Source organism: Sapajus apella, unplaced genomic scaffold (assembly GCF_009761245.1).
Source record: "Sapajus apella isolate SASKATOON/1434 unplaced genomic scaffold, GSC_monkey_1.0 scaffold8, whole genome shotgun sequence".
NCBI classification, from domain to species: domain Eukaryota; kingdom Metazoa; phylum Chordata; class Mammalia; order Primates; family Cebidae; genus Sapajus; species Sapajus apella.
In genome coordinates, this window is record NW_022436948.1 from 12199825 (window position 1) to 12220797 (window position 20973).

At 39.1% G+C, this 20973-nt stretch overlaps 1 protein-coding gene and 1 non-coding gene across 3 annotated transcripts in view; one reads left to right on the top strand and one right to left on the bottom strand.

The window, feature by feature from the left end:
- CRYZL1 (crystallin zeta like 1) overlaps positions 1–20973 on the top strand; it is a 51791-nt gene that overhangs the window by 1391 nt on the left and 29427 nt on the right. For both annotated transcript variants that reach the window (XM_032276615.1, XM_032276616.1), the window contains exons 2-4: positions 8191–8262; positions 14893–14970; positions 17823–17895. In XM_032276615.1, the coding sequence (XP_032132506.1) occupies positions 8197–8262; positions 14893–14970; positions 17823–17895 (217 nt within the window). In that variant the 5' untranslated portion in view covers positions 8191–8196. The remainder of the gene's footprint in view (positions 1–8190; positions 8263–14892; positions 14971–17822; positions 17896–20973) is intronic.
- On the bottom strand, positions 12176–12338 carry LOC116551076. Its single transcript, XR_004268702.1, has one exon. It is a non-coding gene; the product is annotated as a U1 spliceosomal RNA (small nuclear RNA).

The following is a 20973-nucleotide window of genomic DNA, read 5'->3' on the forward strand; positions in this document are numbered from 1 at the left end:
ATTGATGCCTCTGTTCCAGCTCATGGCAGGGGATAAAATGTTTAGATTTGAAACTGAGAGAGTTCCCCATACAAGATCAAGCTGCCAGCCTTGTGCAGTGAAATATCTCTAAGATAACTATACTCTTTTTGGAGACCCAATGAGTAGTACTACATTGAGCTCAGGAGAGTTTTAAGAGTAGAAGAGGGGCCGGGCGCGGTGGCTCAAGCCTGTAATCCCAGCACTTTGGGAGGCCGAGGCGGGTGGATCACGAGGTCAAGAGATCGAGACCATCCTGGTCAACATGGTGAAACCCCGTCTCTACTAAAAATACAAAAAATCAGCTGGGCATGGTGGCGTGTGCCTGTAATCCCAGCTACTCAGGAGGCTGAGGCAGGAGAATTGCCTGAACCCAGGAGACGGAGGTTGCGGTGAGCCGAGATCGCGCCATTGCACTCCAGCCTGGGTAAAAAGAGCGAACTCCTGTCTAAAAAAAAAAAAAAAAAAAGAGTAGAAGAGCAAAAATACACATATTAGGCTGGGTGTAGTGGCTCACACCTGTAATCTCAGCACTTTGGGAGGCCGAGGCGGGCGGATCACTTGAGGCCAGGAGTTCGAAACCAGCCTGACTAACATGGTGAAACCCTGTCTCTACTAAAAATACAAAAGTTAGCTGGGCATGGTGGTGCACGCCTGTAATCCCAGCTACTAAGGAGGCTGAGGCAGGAGAATTGCTTGAACCCGGGAGGCAGAGGTTACAGTGAGCCGAGATCGTGGCCACTACACTCTAGCCTGGGCAATACCCTGTCTCAAAAAAAAAAAAAAAAAAAAAAAAACCGCATTTCTACATATGCTAAAATATGGTATTTTACAAAAAAAATTCTTCCATTTTATACATAGTAAAGACATGAAATTTCCTCTTGATTTTTGAATTAGTAAATATTTAAAATCAAAGTTAGAATTCATATTTTTCATTTGAAGCAAGAAGTGGTTTTTCCACAATCCTCTAGTGAACTGGAAAATTAAGCATTTATAAACTTTGGAAATGTTGGTAGGTGAAAAAGAAAATCAGTTAAATGGATTGCAGGGGAGCTAGTAACTGCCATGTGGTAGAGTTGTGGAAGGATCCTTCAGTTGGTTATTTTCGTCATCACCAGGGACCTCCACCTGCATTGTCCCAGAGTCACATGCTTAAGCCAGCGTAAAGGGAAGATTCATTCATCACACCATTTGCTCCTTTGTTCCTCAAGCAGTACAATATGGGAAAATATGATGCTCATTCAAAAATATAAATGAAAGTTAAGTTTCTGTTGTTCTGGATCATACTATATTAAGTAACCCTACATTGTATAGTAACTGGACCAGAGATTTTCAGATCCTTGGGATAATGACCATCCCATGTCCCCAGCCCCCAAAGATATGGGTGGGAAATTGCTCATGTAAGAAACCCTAGACTCTAAAGTGAAAATGCAGTCTGAAAATCAACAGATAATAAAATAAAGCCCTCATGTGGGTGGGGAGGTCATCAGAAATTCTTTTTTTTTTTTTGAAATGGAGTCTTGCTCTGTTGCCCAGGCTGGAGTGCAGTAGCACGATCTCAGCTCACTGCAACCTCCACCTCCCAGGTTCAAGCAGTATTCTGTCTCAGCTTCCCAAGTAGCTGGGATTACAGGCACCCACCACCACACCCAGGTAATTTTTGTATTTTTAGTAAGGACCCATACCTGGCTAATTTTCATATTTTTAGTAAGGACAGGGTTTCACCATCTTGGCCAGGCTGGTCTTGAACTCCTGACTTTGTGATCCACCTGCCTTGGACTCCCTAAGTGCTGGGATTACAGGTGTGAACCACCGTGCCCAGCCAAATTCTTTTGAAATCCAAAAGAGTTCTTTGTTGAGAGCCACTATGCTAGCTAGGCAAAAAAGAAACGATTTCCTTTTCTGCTTCATCTATCTTTAGATCTCAGGTTGCATAAGATGTAGAGATTATGCCACATATGTATAAATTCAGTTGAATATGTATCAAGATTGTCACAATTAGAAGAAAATTTAATGGTCATCTGATAAACCTGTCCCACTCAATTGATGTTTAAATCTCCTTTATAAAGCCACTGTAATATGTACTGAGCCTCTGCTTCAGTCCCTCTAGGGATAGAGACCACCAAATGTTGTGCATTCTCCACTTAGTTTTAAATTATAGTGCCTAAAGTTCTTATATTATCAGCTGAAATTGCTTTCCAAGGTTTAGCCAGGTATAAGCCACTGTCACAGTGTCTCCCATCTATATGATAGGCACAAAAGAGCACTGTAGTTGTACACAGCAAAACACCTGTGGACTCTTTGCTTCTGCAAAGTGTCCTTTGAGTATACAGATTCTAGAGAGTGTTTTGCCTATGCAATGTAGAGATGTCCTCAACTGTTATGACCATGCATTCACTACTCTCTTTAAGAAACAAACCTGACCCATTAGGACTACCATCCTCCATACCCTGCAGAGTACAGTATTTGAGCCAAACCGCCAGCTAGTTGCTTTGATTGTACTGACTATATTCTTTTTAGCCAAATATTTGGGCACATTTCTTTTTCCAATGTGTGGATTTGTATGAAAAGTCTCACAGATGAATGCAAACATTGTTAAAATGTAATATTAATTCACCTCTTCCCAATGATCTGAAATGTAATTGAAAATTTCCCCCTAACAATCCAGCTAGTATTATAATGCTGTGCACAGGTCCTAATGATGGATAAGGAATAGGGTGTTGGATACTCAGACATACCAAGAGAGCCTGGGATGGTGACCAGGTTGAGCATACAGGGCCACTTTTCAGAGTTGACTTCATCTGTTTTTCTGTTGTCTAGCTGCTTGACAATATATCTTTGCTTTCCTTAAAACAAAAATGAGGCCAGCGTGGTGGCTCACGCCTGTAATCCCAGCACTTTTGGAGGCTGAGGCAGGTCAATCACCTGAGGTCAGGAGTTTGAGACCAGCCTTACCCACACAGAGAAACCCCATCTCATCTCTACTAAAAATACAACAAATTAGCCAGGTGTGGTGGCGCATGCCTGTAATCCCCGCTACTCAGGAGGCTGGGGCAAGAGAAACGCTTGAACCCAGGAGGCGGAGTTGCGGTGAGCCAAGATCACACCATTGCTCTCCAGCCTGGGCAACAAGAGTGAAACTCCATCTCAAAACAAAAAGAAGTATGTTAGAAACATAGCTGAACTCTGAGCCTGAAGTGGCCATAGTATTATAAAGTTTGTGTTGGGGAATAATAAAAATTTGAGCATATAAGAAGAGGAGTTTGGATTTCCAGGAATTAAATTAGCCATAGGGGAATGGATAGGTTGAATGAGGAAGAGAAATGAAAGCATTTGTCAGCCTATTGCCATAGCCCAAGCCTGAGGCATTGAGGTGTTCACACATCACCAGTGTGAAGGTGATAGAATGGATCTAAGGTATTCCTGATGACTGGAGAGTACAGCAAATTCTTATTTGGGAGGAAAGATGAGTCCAGCTTTGTGTCTGTTGAATTTCAGGTTGGTCTGATGCTCAGATCACTTTTGGCCTGAAAATGTAGGTAAGGAATGATTTGTAGAGGTTTTATTTACAATTATTAATAGATGAGCTTCTTGGGGGATTGAGTGTAACAGAAGAGCAAGTGGAGTTCATGTTGCTATTATAAGAAGGATGAAACCATTTGAAATTACTTCCCATTGATTTTTTAGAAACCCCTTAGCAGATCAATACCTTTATTAACTACTTTCTTAAAGTGTTTGTAGTCAGGTGTTTAATTTATGCAAAGTCCTCATTCTGCTTTTGCTAAAAATTATTTAAAATTGGTACTATCTTCTTAATTTTTGTTTCTGCAGATTTTTAGTAAGTTTACTGTGTGGCCATTATAAAAATTTATAGTACTACTAGCACAATCCTCAGTTTGTGGATCAAATATTTAAAAATTATCAAATATAATTTGATAAAATTATGTTTTAAAATATAAATTCTTATGCTTTTCTTTCTTTCTGTATTTATTTATTATTATTATTTTTTAATAAGATGGGGTTTCACCATGATGGCCAGTCTGGTCTTGAACTCCTGACCTTAGGTGATCCACCCACCTCGGCCTCCCAAAGTGCTAGGATTACAGGCGTGAGCCACCTCACCCAGCCTATTTATTTATTTATTTTTTTAGAGATGGCATTTCAGCAGGTTGGCCAGGCTGATCTTGAACTCCTGACCTTGTGATCCACCCGCCTCGGCCTCCCAAAGTGCTGGGATTACAAGCATGCGCCACCGCACCCGGCCCCTATGCTTTTCACAGGCTATATCAGCCTACATTTTTAAACAGGTTTATTAAAAAGTTTTATGTTTTTAAGAGACAAGGTTTTGCCCTGTTGTCCAGGCTGGAATATAGTGGTGATCATAGCTCACAGCAGCTTCCAATGCCTAGATAGGACTACAGGTGAGCGCCACTATACCAGGCTTATTTATTTGTTTATTTTATTTTAAGAGACAGGGTCTTGCTTTGTTGCCCAGGCTGTGGAACTCCTGGGCTCAAGCAGTCCTCCTGCCTCAGCCTCCCAAAGTGTTAGGATGACAGGTATGAGCCATCACCCCTGGCCAAAAAGCTTTATAATGTACTCTTTTGATATAGTAAAATTTATAGTAGAACTTACAGTTTTGAAGTTACATGACTTTTCTTAGAAATGTCATAAATATTATATATATTGTATTTATTTATTGAGACGGAGTCTCACTCTGTCGCCAGGCTGGAGTGCAGTGGCATGATCTCGGCTCACTGCAACCTCTGCCTCCCAAGTTCAAGCGATTTCCTGCCTCAGCCTCCCAAGTAGCTGGGACTACAGGCGCACACCACCACACCCAGCTAATTTTTGTATACTTAGTAGAGACAGGTTTTCACCATGTTGACCAGGTTGGTCTCAATCTCTTGACCTTGTGATCCACCTGCCTCCGCCTCCCAAAATGCTGGGATTACAGGCATGAGCCACCACACCTAGCCTATGTATTTTAATTTATATTTTTATTTTATACAATGTTTTGTTCTTTATGTCCTATGTGCAAATGTCTTTTAAGTCAACACAAATTTTGTTAAATAACATGAGACTGGCAGAGTGTGAGACCAAAAGCAAAAAATAAAATGAAATAAAATTTTATTGAATAATAGAGTAAGTGTTTTATTTAATCTGCCTAGGAAACCATGTGGGCCTTCAATACCATTCATTCTACAATTTTCTTAGTACTAGGAACTCAGTATTCCTTTTTTGGACTTGCAAGACAAGTATTTCCTCAATTTTCATCTGGCTGCTTTTGTAAAAAACACCTCTTTTTTTACTTTGTAATTTTAAGGATATTTTTGTTCCCTTATAATTTTTTTTTTTTTTTTTTTTTTTTTTGAGACGGAGTTTTGCTCTTGTTACCCAGGCTGGAGTGCAATGGCGTGATCTCGGCTCACCGCAACCTCCGCCTCCTGGGTTCAGGCAATTCTCCTGCCTCAGCCTCCTGAGTCGCTGGGATTACAGGCACGCGCCACCAGGCCCAGCTGATTTTTTGTAGTTTTAGTAGAGACGGGGTTTCACCGTGTTGACCAGGATGGTCTCGATCTCTTGACGTCGTGATCCACCCGCTTCGGCCTCCCAAAGTGCTGGGATTACAGGCGTGAGCCACCGCGCCCGGCCTCCCTTACAATTTTTAATTGGACCAACAAAACATTACTTTTTTCCACTAACCAGGGCAATTTTCTCCTAATGTAAAGAAACTATTTAGGATAATGTGACTAAAAATATTGCCATTATTATATATATAATATTTGTTTTAGGAGATACTATGGGTACAGACAAGTACAGACAAGTAGTTATCTTCCAGGGTCTTTAAAACTGGGCACAGTCTAAAGTCCACGAGACTGCTTATCTGGGTGATATGCCATGTATTTCAAGATTCAAAGAGCAGAGAAAACAGTACCTTCCAGTATCACAAAGCAAGATGCTTTGAAATCAAGGTGTTGATATGTGATTGTTTCACTTCTCAAAAAGGCAATTCTAGTAACTCTAGACTGAGTAGGAACAGACGTTTTTTTTATTTAATAATAATGGATATAGATTTTCCCAGGTTGGGAAAGCCCACTAGTTAGTAAATAAATAAAGCAAGGTTTTGTTAATATGTAATGAAATCTGGAAGCATGGAACAGATGGAGTGATTGTCACTGGGGATGATTCCGGAGACCGGGTAGAACTTGAACTTTATTTACTTAGCAGAATCTGTGAAGTACAACATTCTGTCAGAGAACAGGCCATACCTAGCAGCTCTGAGACAGGGTAACCATATGATGTGAAGTCATACTGACTGGATAGGCAGAGAGTATGTGCTTGGATGTTGTGGAGCACTAAGGTGGAGTAGAGAAAGTGAGTATGCATTTTAGAGAACCTTCAAAAGTAGGCAAAAGAGGTTAGATTTAATGCTGGAGGGAATACAAACTGCTGTAACTATGCTTAGGTTCTCCCCAGCTCCCAAACAAAAACATTGACACAAATAAAGACCTTTTGCAACCAAAGGGTTAGAATTAATCATTTGACCTAGCTTAATCCTGCTTTTATATACTTTGTTGATGCATGCTACATACATAATTTCTATATGTATCTTAAATGTGTATTCATTTCTGTTAGTTCCAGCATTAGATTATCACATCTGAGAAACCAGCAATCATTGTACAACTACACTCTGTAAAAACTCTTTACATGTTTAGATCCAAGTAGATCCACTAACATTCAACACAGAGGGCTGGCTTTATGGGCATGTGGCCTATGCAGTCTCACTGACCTCACACTCAGAAGAGACATGCGTGATTTCATGCTCTGCTATCTTGAAATTTTAATAATTTCTAGACAAGGCTTTCCACATTTTCATTTTGCACTAGGCCCTGCAAATTATGTATCCAGAACTATCAACAAGTACTTAATAATGATCTTAAAAGTATTCTACTTTAGCTGATATATCTAATGTTAGCAGCTCAGTAGGAAATGATTAAATGCCATGGTTAGGAGTAGTGACTTTGGATTCAGTAGCACCTGGTTTATATTCCCAGTTCTGGCCCAGCTGGTGCTGTGAGACATCAACTATATGTTTAAGCTAAGATTCATTTTCCTCATTCATAGAATAAATGAAATAATAGTACTTTCACCAAAAAGTATATACAAGGATGTTTTTAGCAGAACCATTCCTAAGAGCCCCAAACTGGAAACAATTCAAGTGTCTATTTATAGGGGAATGGATAAATAGCAATTTGTTTATACAGTGGAGTACTATATAGCAATGCAAATGAATGGACTACAGCTACAAGCAACTGCATGAGTGAGACTCACAAACCTAATATAGAAAGAAAGAAAAGACATTAAAGAGTATAAGCTTATTTATATAAAGTTCAGAAGCAGACAAAAATCTGTGCTGTGAAAATTTAGGATATTGGGTCTCCTTAGGAGAAGGGGACACCGGGAACTTCTGGAGGTCTAGTGATAATGTGTCCTCTGCCATGATGAGGGCATATCCACACTGTAAAATTCAACAAGTTATATGCTGTGGGATTTGTGCACTTTCCTGTATTTTATACTTCTATAAAATTTGCATTTAAATAAATAGTCTTACCATACAATTACTCTGAAAATTAAAGAAACAATTGTGGAATCCTTAGAGGTGCTTCAAGAAATCCACAGAATATAAGTTTAAATACTCCCATTAAATAATTTATAGACTGAAACAGAAGAATTAGGGCCACAATTTCAACCAGTGTATTGGCTGTTCACTTTGTCCTTTTTAATGATCTTTAAGACTTTGAAAGCCTTTGGTAAACATTGGTAATTAAAGGAAATTTTAATAAAAGGTAAATAAAATTGAGCTTCTCTGGCCATCATAAGGTTTCTTTTAAGTAATCTTTTTTTATTGTATAGGAAAGTAAAATGAAGCATGTTTGCCTTTGTAGTAAAAGGTTGAACTGTAAACTCATTCTCAGTAAGACAGGTACCCAGAAGCTGTTGCATATTCTCTTATTTGATCACTTGGTGAAAGATTTTTTAAATTTACTTATTTGAAGTCTACATTTATAGTTGTCATTTTATCCTTTGCGAGCACTATTTTTCCATTTTTGCTTTCATTTAGTCTGGAAGACTTGTTCTTTTATTTCATGTATATATATTTATTTTTAGGTCACTATGAAAGGCTTATATTTCCAGCAGAGTTCCACAGATGAAGAAATAACATTTGTATTTCAAGAAAGGGTAAGAAAAAATGTTTAATCATTAAAGTAAACAAGATAGTGTATCTTTATATGCCATAAACCCACTTTTAAATGACATGTTATTTTGAGTGGGACTTAATGAACAAAAATTACTTAAATGAAACTCCTCAAATTACAGTACTTTCCTTTAAATTGTATGTGAAAATGGTGGTTCATATTGTAGTGTAGCAAAAATTTTTTGTTTCATTTTGTTTTTAATTGACACATAATTGTATATATTATTGGGCACAGTGTGATATTTTGATTCATGTATAAATATGTAATGATCAAATCATGGTAATTAGCATATCCATCACTAAAATACTTGCCATTTTGTTGTGTCATTCAAAATCTTCTCTTCTAGCTATTTTGAAATATGTAATACATTGTTAACTATAGTCAGTCTACTGTACAATAAAACACCAGAACCTATTCCTTCCATCTATCTGTAACTTTGTACCTGTTGACCAACCTCTCTCCCCAGCTCCCACCCCTGTAATCTCCCCAGCCTCTGGTAACCATTATTGGAATTTCTACATCTATGAAATCAACTTTTTTAGATTCTACATTTGAGTGATATCATGTAGCATTTGTCTGTCTGTGTTTAACTTATTTCACTTAGCCCAATGTTCTCTAGATTCATTCACATTTTCACAAATGACAGGATTTTATTTTTTTTATGGCTGAATAGTATTCTGTTGGGTGTATATACCACATTTTCTTTATCCATTCATTTGTTGATGGACACTTAGGTTGATTCCATATCTTGGCTATTGTGAATAGTGCTGCAGTAAACATGGATGTATAGATATCACTTTGACATATTGCTTTCATTTCCTTTGGATGTATGTATACCCAGGAGAGGGATTGTTGGATTACATGATAGTTCTATTTTTTTTTTAATTGAGACAGAGTCTCACTCTGCTGCCCAGGCTGGAGTACAGTGGTGCAATCTTAGCTCACTGCAACTCTGCCTCCCAGGTTCAAGTGATTCTCCTGCCTCAGCCTCCCGAGTAGTTGGGATTACAGGTGTGCACCACCATATCTGGCTCATTTTTGTATTTTTAGTAGAGACAGGGTTTCTCTGTGTTGGCCAGGCTGGTCTCAAACCCCTGACCTCAGGTGATCCACCCGCCTGAGCCTCCCAAAGTGCTAGGATTACAGGCGTGAGCCACCATACCCAACCTGGTAGTTCTATTTTTAATTTTTTGAGGAACAGCCATATTTTTGTCTATAATGGCTATACTAATTTACATGACCACCAATGGTGTATAAGAGTTCCCATTCTCCACATCCTCACCAACATTTGTTATTTTTTGTCTTTTTGATAAGAGCCATTCTAAGGGGATCAGGGGATATCTTCTTGTGGGTTTGATTTCCATTTCACTGATGGCCATGGTCGAGTGCTATTCATCCCAGGGATGCAAGGATAGTTCAACATTAGCAAATCAATAATATGTGATATATCACATTAACAGAATGAAGGACAAAAACTCTCTATCTTCTCAATAGATACAGAAAAAACATATAATAAAATTCAGCATCCCTTCATGATAAAAACCCTACATAAATTAGGTATAGAATGAATAGACCTAAATACGTATATTAGGTATATTCAATAAAATAAAAGCCATGTAAAACAAACCTGCAGCTAACATCATACTAAACAGGAAAAAGTTGGAAGCTTTTCTTCTAAAATCTGGAACAAGACAAGGATGCCCTTTTTTTTTTTTTTTTGAGACGGAGTTTCACTCTTGTTACCCAGGCTGGAGTGCAATGGCACGATCTCAGCTCACCGCAACCTCCGCCTCGTGGGTTCAGGCAATTCTCCTGCCTCAGCCTCCTGAGTAGCTGGGATTACAGGCACGCACCACCATGCCCAGCTAATTTTTTGTATTTTTAGTAGAGACGGGGTTTCACCATGTTGACCAGGATGGTCTCGATCTCTTGACCTCGTGATCCACCCGCCTCGGCCTCCCAAAGTGCTGGGATTACAGGCTTGAGCCACCGCGCCCGGCGGATGCCCATTTTCACTGCTTCTTTTCAACATAGTACTAGAAGTCCTAGTCAGAGCAATTAGGCAATAGAAAGAAAGAAAGAGCATTCAAATTGCAAAGAAGAAAGTCAAACCATCCCTGTTTGCAGATGACGTGATCTTATGTATAGAAACCCTACAGAATCCACCAAAAAACTATTGGAACTAATTAACAAATTCAGTAAAGTTGCAGAATACAAAATAAAAAAAAACAGTAGCCATTCTTTTTTTGTTGTTGCTGTTGTTTTGTTTTTTTGAGACAGGATCTTGCTCTGTCGCCCGCACTGGAGTACAGTGATGCAGTCTGGGCTCACTGCCCTCTCCCCCGCCACCAGCTCCCACCCTAGCCTCCTGAGTAGCAGAGACTATCGGCATGAACCCCTATACCTGTCGAACTAACTTTTTTTTCTTTTGTAGAGGCAGGTTTTGCCACATTGCCCAGGTTGGTCTCGAATTCCTGGGCTCAGGCTATCCTTTTGCTTCTGCCTCCCAAAGTGCTGGAATTAACAGGCATGAGCCACCATGCCCAGCCAAATAGCAGTTCTGTATACCAACAGCAAACTATCTGAAAAGGAAATTGAAAGGCTAGGCACCTGTAATTCCAGCACTTCGGGAGACCGAGGGCGGAAGGACTTGAGCCCAGGAGTTCAAGATTGGCCTGGGCAATACAGGGAGACCTCGTTTCTACAAAAATTTTTTTTTTTTAGTTAGCCAGGCTTGGTGACTCGTACTTGTAGTCCCAGCTACTTGGGAGGCTAAGGTGGAAAGATCACTTGAGCCCAGGAGGATAAGGCTGTAGTGAGCTGTGATCTTGACACTGCACGCACTTCAGCCTGAGCAACAGAGCAAGACCTTGTCTCAAAAAAAAATAAATAAATAAAAGAAAGAAAGAAATTAAGAAGGCAATTCCATTTATAATAGCTACAAAAAATAAAATACCCAGGAATAAATTTAACCAAGGAGGTAAAATATCTCTACAATGAAAACTATAAAGTATTGATGGAATAAATTGAAGAGAATAGTAATAAGTAGAAAAATAGTCTATGTTCACTCATTGGAAGAATTAATATTATTAAAATGTCCTTTCTATCCAGAGCCATCTGCAGACTTGATGCAATCTCTATCAAAATGCCAGTGGCATTTTTCACAGAAACAGAAAAATAATCCTAAAAATCGTATGGAACCACAAAAACTCTGAATAGCCAAAGCCATCTTGACCAAAAGAATAAAGCTGTAGGCATTACACTACCTTACATTAAAAAATATTTTTAAAAGAAATTGCTGCAAGAGTTTTTAGTTCTTCAGGTTGGTGGTATAAAAGACATTAGGAAGACAGAACAAACTTAATAGTCTTACATGTTGCAAAAGTAACCCAGTTTATTCTGAATACCACAATAATGCAAATTTTCAGAAAAGACCTTATCTCATATGTGAAATGGAAGAGGTAGAAAAATATTGTTTTCCATACAAATTTCAGAGATTGTCAAAGTTACCTCATTTACTAAGTTTTCAGTGATCGCTAGTTTTTTATTACTTTAAGCATTAATAGTAGAATTTTCATATACAATATTGGTGATTATTAGAAAGATTTGTGGCAAGCCGAAAGCATTCTTCTATAAATTTAGGGATTAAAAGTAAGTGCTCTTTGAAAATCAGTATTTCATAATAATAATGGGAGTTCAGATGATGAACACAATCCAGTTTTCTTTCTTGTCTTTCATTAACTCTTAAAACATTTAGGCTGGGCACAGTGGCGCACGTCTGTAATCCCAGCACTTTGGGAGGCTGAGACAGGAGGATCACTTGAGCCCAGGAGTTTAAGACCAGCCTGGGCAATAAAGTGAGACACCCATTTCTTTTTTTTTTTTTTTAATTAAAACCTGGGAAAGCGCGAACGCAGTCCCCCACTACCCAAATTATGCAGTCGAGTTTCCCACATTTGGGGAAATCGCAGGGGTCAGCACATCCAGGGTGCAATGGATAAGCCTCGCCCTGGGAAAACCACCTTTGTGATCCCGGTATCCCCCCTGAGACACCCATTTCTACTAAAAAAAAAATTAGCTAGGCTTGGTGGCACCCACCTGTGTATGTCAAGACTACAGTGAGCTCTTTGCACCACTGCACTCCAGCCTCGGTGATAGAGCAAGACCCTGTCTCAAAAAGACAAAAACAGGCCAGGAGTCTATGTTTCAGAAAGCTTGGCTTCTATCATTGATCAGGAAGAGGTCTGCGGTTGATTAGCTCTTGGGAAGAAACATCTCCAGGTTTACACTATCATGCGCATTCATCAGGAAGAGGTCTGCGGTTGATCAGCTCTTGGGAAGAAACATCTCCAGGTTTACACTATCATGAATAAAATTCACAAACTCATCAATATTATTGAACATCTTCATATTATTACCGAGTTTTGTCAAATCTGAGATTTAAAAAGATGTGCTCAGATTGTGTTCATGACAAACAAAACACAGTAATCCCTTTGGTACATCACAGGAAGGGCAATAAAAATGGCTATTCTTGGTCAGCTTTTGATCTAATCTTGGGCATATCAGGGGCAGAGGAGACTGATTTAATTACTAGTACCAGGTACAGTTGTTTAGAGGAGGTGATATTTAATAATATAGGTAGATAATATTGAATGTCTGAATTTGGACCCTAAAACCTTTAAATTTCCTTTTTTCTTTTCTTTTTTTTTTTTTGAGACAGGATCTAACTCTGTCACTCAGGCTGGAGTGCAGTGGCACAGCATCAGCTCACTGCAACCTCCACCTTTTGGGTTCAAGCGATTCTCCTGGCTCAGCCTCCCAAGTAGCTGGGACTACAGGTGTACGCCATCTTGCCCAGCTGTTTTCTGTATTTTTAGTAGAGACAGTTTTCACCATGTTGGCCAAGCTGGTCTCAAACTCCTGACCTCAAGTGATCCACTTGCCTCGGCCTCCCAAAGTGCTGAGATTACAGGCATGAGACACCGTGCCTGGCCTTGCCTTTGAATTGCTATCTAGAAGTGGAATCTGAGGGGTAATTAGGTTCAGTTGCATATGTTGACCCCAGAATCCCATGGGGCATGATGAAATGTCCAAGGCACGTTTTAAGGAATAATTGAATAAAGGACTATATAGAATTTCACTGGCTGGCTCGGCGCAGTGGCTCATGCCTGTAATCCCAGCACTTTGGGAAGCCAAGATGGGCAGATCAGGATTAAAGCATGAGACATAGTGCCCAGGCTTAAATTTTCTTAATGCTTTATAAGTGGCTATTCTTGGCCAGCTTTTGATCTAATCTTGGGCATATCAGCGTAGAGGAGACTAATTTAATTATTTAAATTAGGAGTTTAAGGTCAGGAGTTCAAGACCAACCTGGGCAACATGGTGAAATCCATCTCTATTAAAAGTACAAAAATAATTAGCCAGGCATAGTGACTCATGCCTATAATCCTAGCTACTGAGGAGGCTGAAGCAGGAGAATCACTTGAACCCAGGAGGCAGAACTTGCAGTGAGCTGAGATCGCACCACTTCACTCTAGCCTGGGTGACAGAGAGAGGCTCTATCTCAAGGAAAAAAATAAATAAAAGAAAAAAATAATTTCACTGGCTCACTGGCTGGGCACAATGGCTCACATCTGTAATCCCAACACTTTGGGAGACCGAGACAGGAGGATTATTTTAGCCCAGGAGTTTGAGACCAACCTGGGCAACTCAGCAAGACGCTGTCTCTATTTTTTTTATTATTATTATATTTTAAAAAAAGAATTTCACGGCTGGGCATGGTGGCTCACGCCTGTAATCCAAGCACTTTGGAGGCCAAGGCGGGCGGATCACCTGAGGTCGGGAGTTCAAGACCAGCCTGACCAACATGGTGAAACCCCGTCTTTTAAAAAAAGAATTTCACTTACAGCATTAAGAAAACTTAAGGGCTAGGCACTATGTCTTATGACTTTAATCCTAGCACTTTGGGAGTCTGAGGCAGGAGGATTGCTTGAACCCAGGACTTAGAGACCAGCCTGGGCAACATAGCAATACCCCATTCCTACAAAAAATTAAAAATCAGCTGGGTGTGGTGGTGCATGCCTGTAACCCCAGCTACTCGGAAGGCTGAGGCAGGAGCGTCACTTAAACCCTGGAGGTGGAGGCTGCAGTAAGCTGTGATCGCTCCACTGCACTCCAGCCTGGGAGACAGAATGAGACCCTGTCTCAAAACAAAACAAACAAATTCTAAACATTAGTAAAGGCTATATGTTATGTGTATATCTGTTTAAGGATATCCTGTAAATGTGAAGAGATTATTTATGTTGAAATAAAGGAGTACAGTATTTGCTGCTTTACTTTGTTATTCTAACTTTATTGTCTACACATATATCCATATTGTTATCTGAGTGCTTTTTAAAATATATGTTCTAAAGATTTTTTTAAATTGTACCCCCATATTTTCTTTATTTTGTATTATGTAGTTTTCTATAATTAATTATAATTGTTAAAATCCGCTGTGAGATTTGGGGTCTGTTTAATTTTGTTTAATTATATGTGAAAATTTTCACAGCATTAAGACCTGTTCTCATAGGAATGTGTAAAATAACATTATTTTATTATCATTTGGTTCTAGGAAAATCTTCTGGTTACAGAGGACAACTTTGTGAAACTTCAAGTTAAAGCTTGCGCTCTGAGTCAGATAAATACAAAGGTATTGGTGCTTTTGTTAATGGCCCAAAGTAAAATGAAAATTTCTTAGTGTATTTATTGTATGTATATTATGATAACTGACCTCCGAATATGAAAAATTTATTATCTTCATTTTTATTGATTTTTTTAATTTGAGGCAGAGTTTCGCTCTTGTCGCCCAGGCTAGAGTGCAGTGGTGCAACCTCTGCTCACTGCACCCTCCACCTCCTGGTTTCAAGCGATTCTCCTGTCTAAGCCTCCCGAGTAACTGGAATTACAGGGTTGTGCCACCACACCCAGCTAATTTTTGTATTTTTTTCAGTAGAAACGGGGTTTCGCTGTGTTAGTCAGGCTAGTCTCAAACTCTTGACCTCAGGTGATCCACCCATCTTGGCCTCTCAAAGTGCTAGGATTACAGGTGTGAGCCACTGTGCCCGGCCTATCATCTTTAGAAGAATAGGAACAGCTAGGGGAAAAAATGTAGTGTGCTTTTGTATATTTCCATGTAAGAGACATTATTAGTCTGATTTAAGTTATGTATTTTATATGAAAATATAAATATAAGAAAATAGAAATATTTAATGTAAATATTTTATAATATTTTATAAACTCCTTTACATTGCAAAAAACTGAGTTTATAATTAATAAAGCTGATTATTAAGGAAGAAATAAATAATAAAATAGAAACTAGAAACCTAATCAGTTTATTAGCTGCCAATTAGATATTTCTAATTAATATAATTAGTTATGGTTCATATTCTTCTTCTTGTCATTTCTTTTTGTCTTGCTCTCTCATAAACATACATCTCTATCTCATACCACCCTGCAGTAATCTTTCATTATTGACCATGAAATACGTAGAACGTTTTCAATGGTAAATAAACCGTGGTTAAATGTGCCATGATAAATTGAACAGGTCCATTTACTCTGTTTGTTTGTTTGTTTGTTTAAGATTAATGCCATAGCTTACATGACTTGTAACTTACCGGATTATAATGTCATCATAATTTTTAGGAACCTAAAACTCCTCTTTGATAAAGTCACACTTAAGAAATTACAGACCAGGTATAGGCTTTCATTGGGCAACTCTGTAACATGAGCACGACTTGAGAAAGCCATTAGTGGAATTCTCTGAAGCCTTTTCACAAAAATACTAGTACTAGACCTTGTCTGCAGATTTTTGTCTTCAGATGTTTTTATTAAAACTGAAAAATCCATTAAAATCCAAGTCTAGGAAATAATATCCTTGTCTAACAGAAATAAATGGTAAATTATGATAAAATCATTTGAATGAAATATTACACATCTGTTAAGCATAATGATTATGAAAACTGTGTAGATAATATAAGAAAATGCTTGCCGGGCATAGTGACTCATGCCTGTAATCCCAGCACCTTGGGAGGCCAAGGAGGGCCATCACAAGGTCAGGAGTTGGAAACCAGCCTGACCAACATGGTGAAACCCCGCCTCTACTAAAAATACAAAAATGAGCTGGCTGTGGTGACGCACACCTGTAATCTCGGCAGTGAGCCAAGATCGTGCCACTGCACTCCAGCCTGGACAACAGAGCAAGACTCTCAAAAAAGAAAAAAAAGGAAAAGAAAAAAAAATGCATATGGTAAGTGAAGGAGCCAAGGAGCCAGCATGCAATTGCCAAAACTCCATACAAATGTGCATAAAATGTGCACTGTAAAGCATCCAGTACTTCTATAAGAATGTCATATGAGGCCAGGGGTATGGCTCACGCCTGTAATCCCAGCACTTTGGGAGGCTGATGCAGGTGGATCGTGAGGTAAGAAGTGCAAGACCAACCTGGCTGACATAGTGGAACCCCATCTCTACTAAAACTACAAGAAATTAGCCGGGCATGGTGGTGGGTGCCTGTAATCCCAGCTGCTCAGGAGGCTGAGGCAGGAGAATTGCTTGAAACCAGGAGATGGAGGTTGCAGTGAGCTAAGATTATACCACTGCACTCCAACCTGGGTGGCAGCGCAAGACTCCATTTCAAAAAAAAAAAAAAGAATGTCATATGAACATCTTAGGAAAAGTATAATGTTCCACATTGAAAAAGAGACTTCTGACAAATATACATACCAGGAGATCACAAAATTGAAAAATATAGAAGAGAATTATTTCAATTTTTTTTTTGCTTACTGTTCTTAAAATACTGTGGTATCTACAAATACATTCAGCATTTCTAATGTTCCAGAGCTTAAACCACAGGCTTATCTTAGTACACCCTGTTACTTTAAAAGACAGTACTTATAATTAATTTGGTCACAATCTAATAAAATATCAATCTCTTAAAAATTTAGCCTTAACCAAAAGAAACTCCATTCACCACGAATCTGAAATTATATGGCAGATTACCTGTTTGTATCTATCACATCTTCTCACCCGCTCCCTAACCCAAGGCTTTTGAGACTCAGGTGATTTTAAAGGGTATAGGATTGGAGAATCCTTTGTTCTCATTGGCTGTACCCCTTTATTCAACACTGTTCTTTCCAGACTACTCTCTCCTCACCTGAATAAGATGACTGATAAATAGTGTTTAGCCAACCAAGAAATGTTTTGGCTATAATTTCCCTTCATACTTGGCAGAGTAAAGATGTTAAACAAAGGATGTTAATGGTAATTTGAATAATACTATTCATTCCTAAGTCCTGCATATCAACTAAAGCCTCAGCATATTCTTGGTTTCATACCCTTTAGAGAAATCTATTTTGTGAAGTTATTTGCTTTGTCTTAATTCCAAAAATTGAACCCGTATTTGCTCTTTATGTGATTTGACTTTTGCTGTCACTTTCCTCCTACATGATAGAGTCCAGGATTTCTTCTGACAGTAGTATGTTAACAGCCTTTGTCATGATTTAGCTCCTGGCAGAAATGAAGATGAAAAAGGATTTCTTTCCTGTTGGGAGAGAAATCGCTGGAATTGTATTAGATGGTAAGTATACAGATAGGAGTATCTGTATTTATTTTCTAAGGTAAAAGAAATTAAATGGTAGCTAATTGGTTTACTGGTACATAAAATTATACATACCCTTTCAAATTTAAATTTCTACAAATATGTTGTCCTTTTTAATTTATTTATTTTTTTCACAAATTAGATTTTTTATTTGCCACTATTATAAGTCTGAACTTTAAACAGATTCTTGGACTGGTGGTTCATGCCCATCAGCTCATTCAACTTTAGCCCGTCTCATTCCCAGTAGCTTTTTCAGAACTACTGCCTTTACCGTGAAGCTCCATGAGTTTTCCCAATTCAAACTTGGGCTTCTTCAGTATCTTTACTTTTCTAACGAAGACATTATGGAGAGGATAAATAGATTGGCAAGCCTTTTCTATGTCTTTTCCAGTGCTGTCTGGAATCAGTGTACTGACCACTTCTTTCAAGTCATTTGTCTGCACCTCTTGTGTCATGATTTCCATCATCTTCTTCCGGATTTGGCAGACTTGTTGGTGCTGAGCATAAGAGGTGTTTTGTATCTGATCATTGCGTTTTTTAGTAAGACCAACACAGAACAGACGAAGCAAGTAACCACCAGTAGTCTTGACATCAACATGAGCTTCAGTCATTGTCTGCCATTTTTTTGACCATGGAACACATTTTGTCATGGGTAAGATCCATGCCATCGAAGTTGGTCAGGCAGTTTTTGCCCTGAACATCTTCAGTAATCAGCTTGAATTTCCTAAATGCAACTTCATCATTCTGCAGATCAGCAAGAATAACTTCAAACACATGACCCTTGAGGCCATCACATGCAATTTTGGTTCCTTGGGTCCTGGTGACTAGCATCTTTCCAATATTTCTTTTTTTTTTTTGAGACGGAGTTTCACTCATGTTACCCAGGCTGGAGTGCAATGGCACAATCTCGGCTCACCGCAACCTCCGCCTCCTGGGTTCAGGCAATTCTCCTGCCTCAGCCTCCTAAGTAGCTGGGATTACAGGCACGCACCACCATGCCCAGCTAATTTTTTGTATTTTTAGTAGAGACGGGGTTTCACCATGTTGACCAGGATGGTCTCGATCTCTTGACCTCGTGATCCACCCACCTCGGCCTCCCAAAGTGCTGGGATTACAGGCTTGAGCCACCGTGCCCGGCCCAATATTTCTTATATTGAATATAGTGGATGCTTTCACATCATACCAATCTTCCTTAGAAAATGGATCAACCACGTTCTTCTTGGCTCCTTTTTTGCCACCTTCGTAAGGCGCTTGTTCTTGCCAACCGCCATGGTGCTGCTCAGAGAGCCAAAAGGCCTTTTTTATTTTTATTTTTGAAAGATAGGGTCTCTCTATGTTGCCTAGTCTGATATCATAGTTACAGCCTTAACTCCTGGGCTCAAGCCATCCTACTGCCTCAGCTTCCCCAGTAGCTGTGTTTACAGCAAACTTGTCCAACCAGCATGTGGCCCAGGACAGCTTTGAAGGCAGCCCAACACAAATTTGTAAATTTTCTTAAAACATTATGTGATTTTTTTTTTTTTTTTTTTAGCTCATCAGCTGTCATTAGTGTTAGCGTATTTTATGTGTTGCTCATATGGCCCAGGGAAGCCAAAAAATTGGACACCCAGGCCTACAGGTACACAACATTATACCTGCCTTTATCTGGCTTCTTTTTTTTTTCCTTCAAGGCAGAGTCTCACTCTATTACCCAGGCTGGAGTGCAGTGGCACAATCTCCACTCACTGCAACCTCCACCTCCCAGGTTGAAGCGATTCTACCTCAGCCTCCCAAGTAGCTGGGACTACAGACACTCGTTACCACGCCTGGCTAATTTTTGTATTTTTTGGTAGAGATGGGGTTTCATCATATTGGCCAGACCGATCTCGAACTCCTGACCTCAAGTGATCTGCCCACACCGGCCTCCCAAAGTGCTGGGATTATAGGCATGAGCCACTGTGCCTGAGCCTTTTTTTTTTTAATTGAAAAGTAAAATAGGACTTAGTTGGTATTTTATACCTGAAGAGCTTATTACGGCTTAGTAAATATTTAGGGGTTGTATATTTAAATCCACAAGTAATCATATATTGAAGAGAATGCCCAATATTGTCTTTTTGTGAAGAAATAATGATCCTAACATACAGAACAGTAAACCTTATATCAAGTATTTGATACAGTTTGTTTCTAAATATACCTGTACTTAATATTCATGAACAGGTGGTTCATGATTAATGTGCTTGCTCTTACCTTACCTTCTATGTGAATGAATAAATGTTTTAAGGTATGTTAGACTATATTTGAGTTTTACCTGTGATTTTAACATATAATGTATTTGATACTCTATATTATCTTCTGACATAGCTAAATGATAATTGTTTCCTTTTTTGCAGACTGTAAAAAAATAAATATAATAACTAGATGATCATTCATTCATTCTACATTTAAGGAGCAATTGCTGAGTGCTTATGATATAAGTGAAACGAAGTCCTTGCCTTTGAACAGTTCACTCTCTATGGGAGAGACAAATATACACGTGAGCAGATTATTATGAAAGCTCCAAAGAAAGCTGCTTAACCCAGCCAGAAAAAACAGGAAAGGCGTCTTGGAGTAAGATGTCCAAATAATAAGGGGCAGGCAGGTGGAGAATCACACCCAGGAGGGAGGATATTATGAGCAAAGACAAAGAAGCAAGTGAAAATTGGACGTATGTAAGAATTACAAAGAGTTTGGTATTGTTAGAGCAAAATAAAGGCCTGGGCAGGCGTCAAGGGCATGGTACTTGGTAGCAGAGAAACATTTTGTCAAGAAAATTCTCCTGGGCTGGGCGTGGTGGCTCACACCTGTAATCCCAGCACTTTGGAAAGCAGAGGTGAAGAGGATCGCTTGAGCCCAGGAATTTGAGACAACAGAGCAAGACTCTGCCTCAAAAAAAAAAAAAAGAAAAGAAAAGCAAAAAAGAAAAAACGTTCTCCTTCAAATATTGCAGGAAAAAAGGTATTGGACAAAATACTTTAATGGTGATATGAACACTAATTCCTACCTTCCAAAAATGAAGCAGGAGGATAGGCAAGGGCCCTT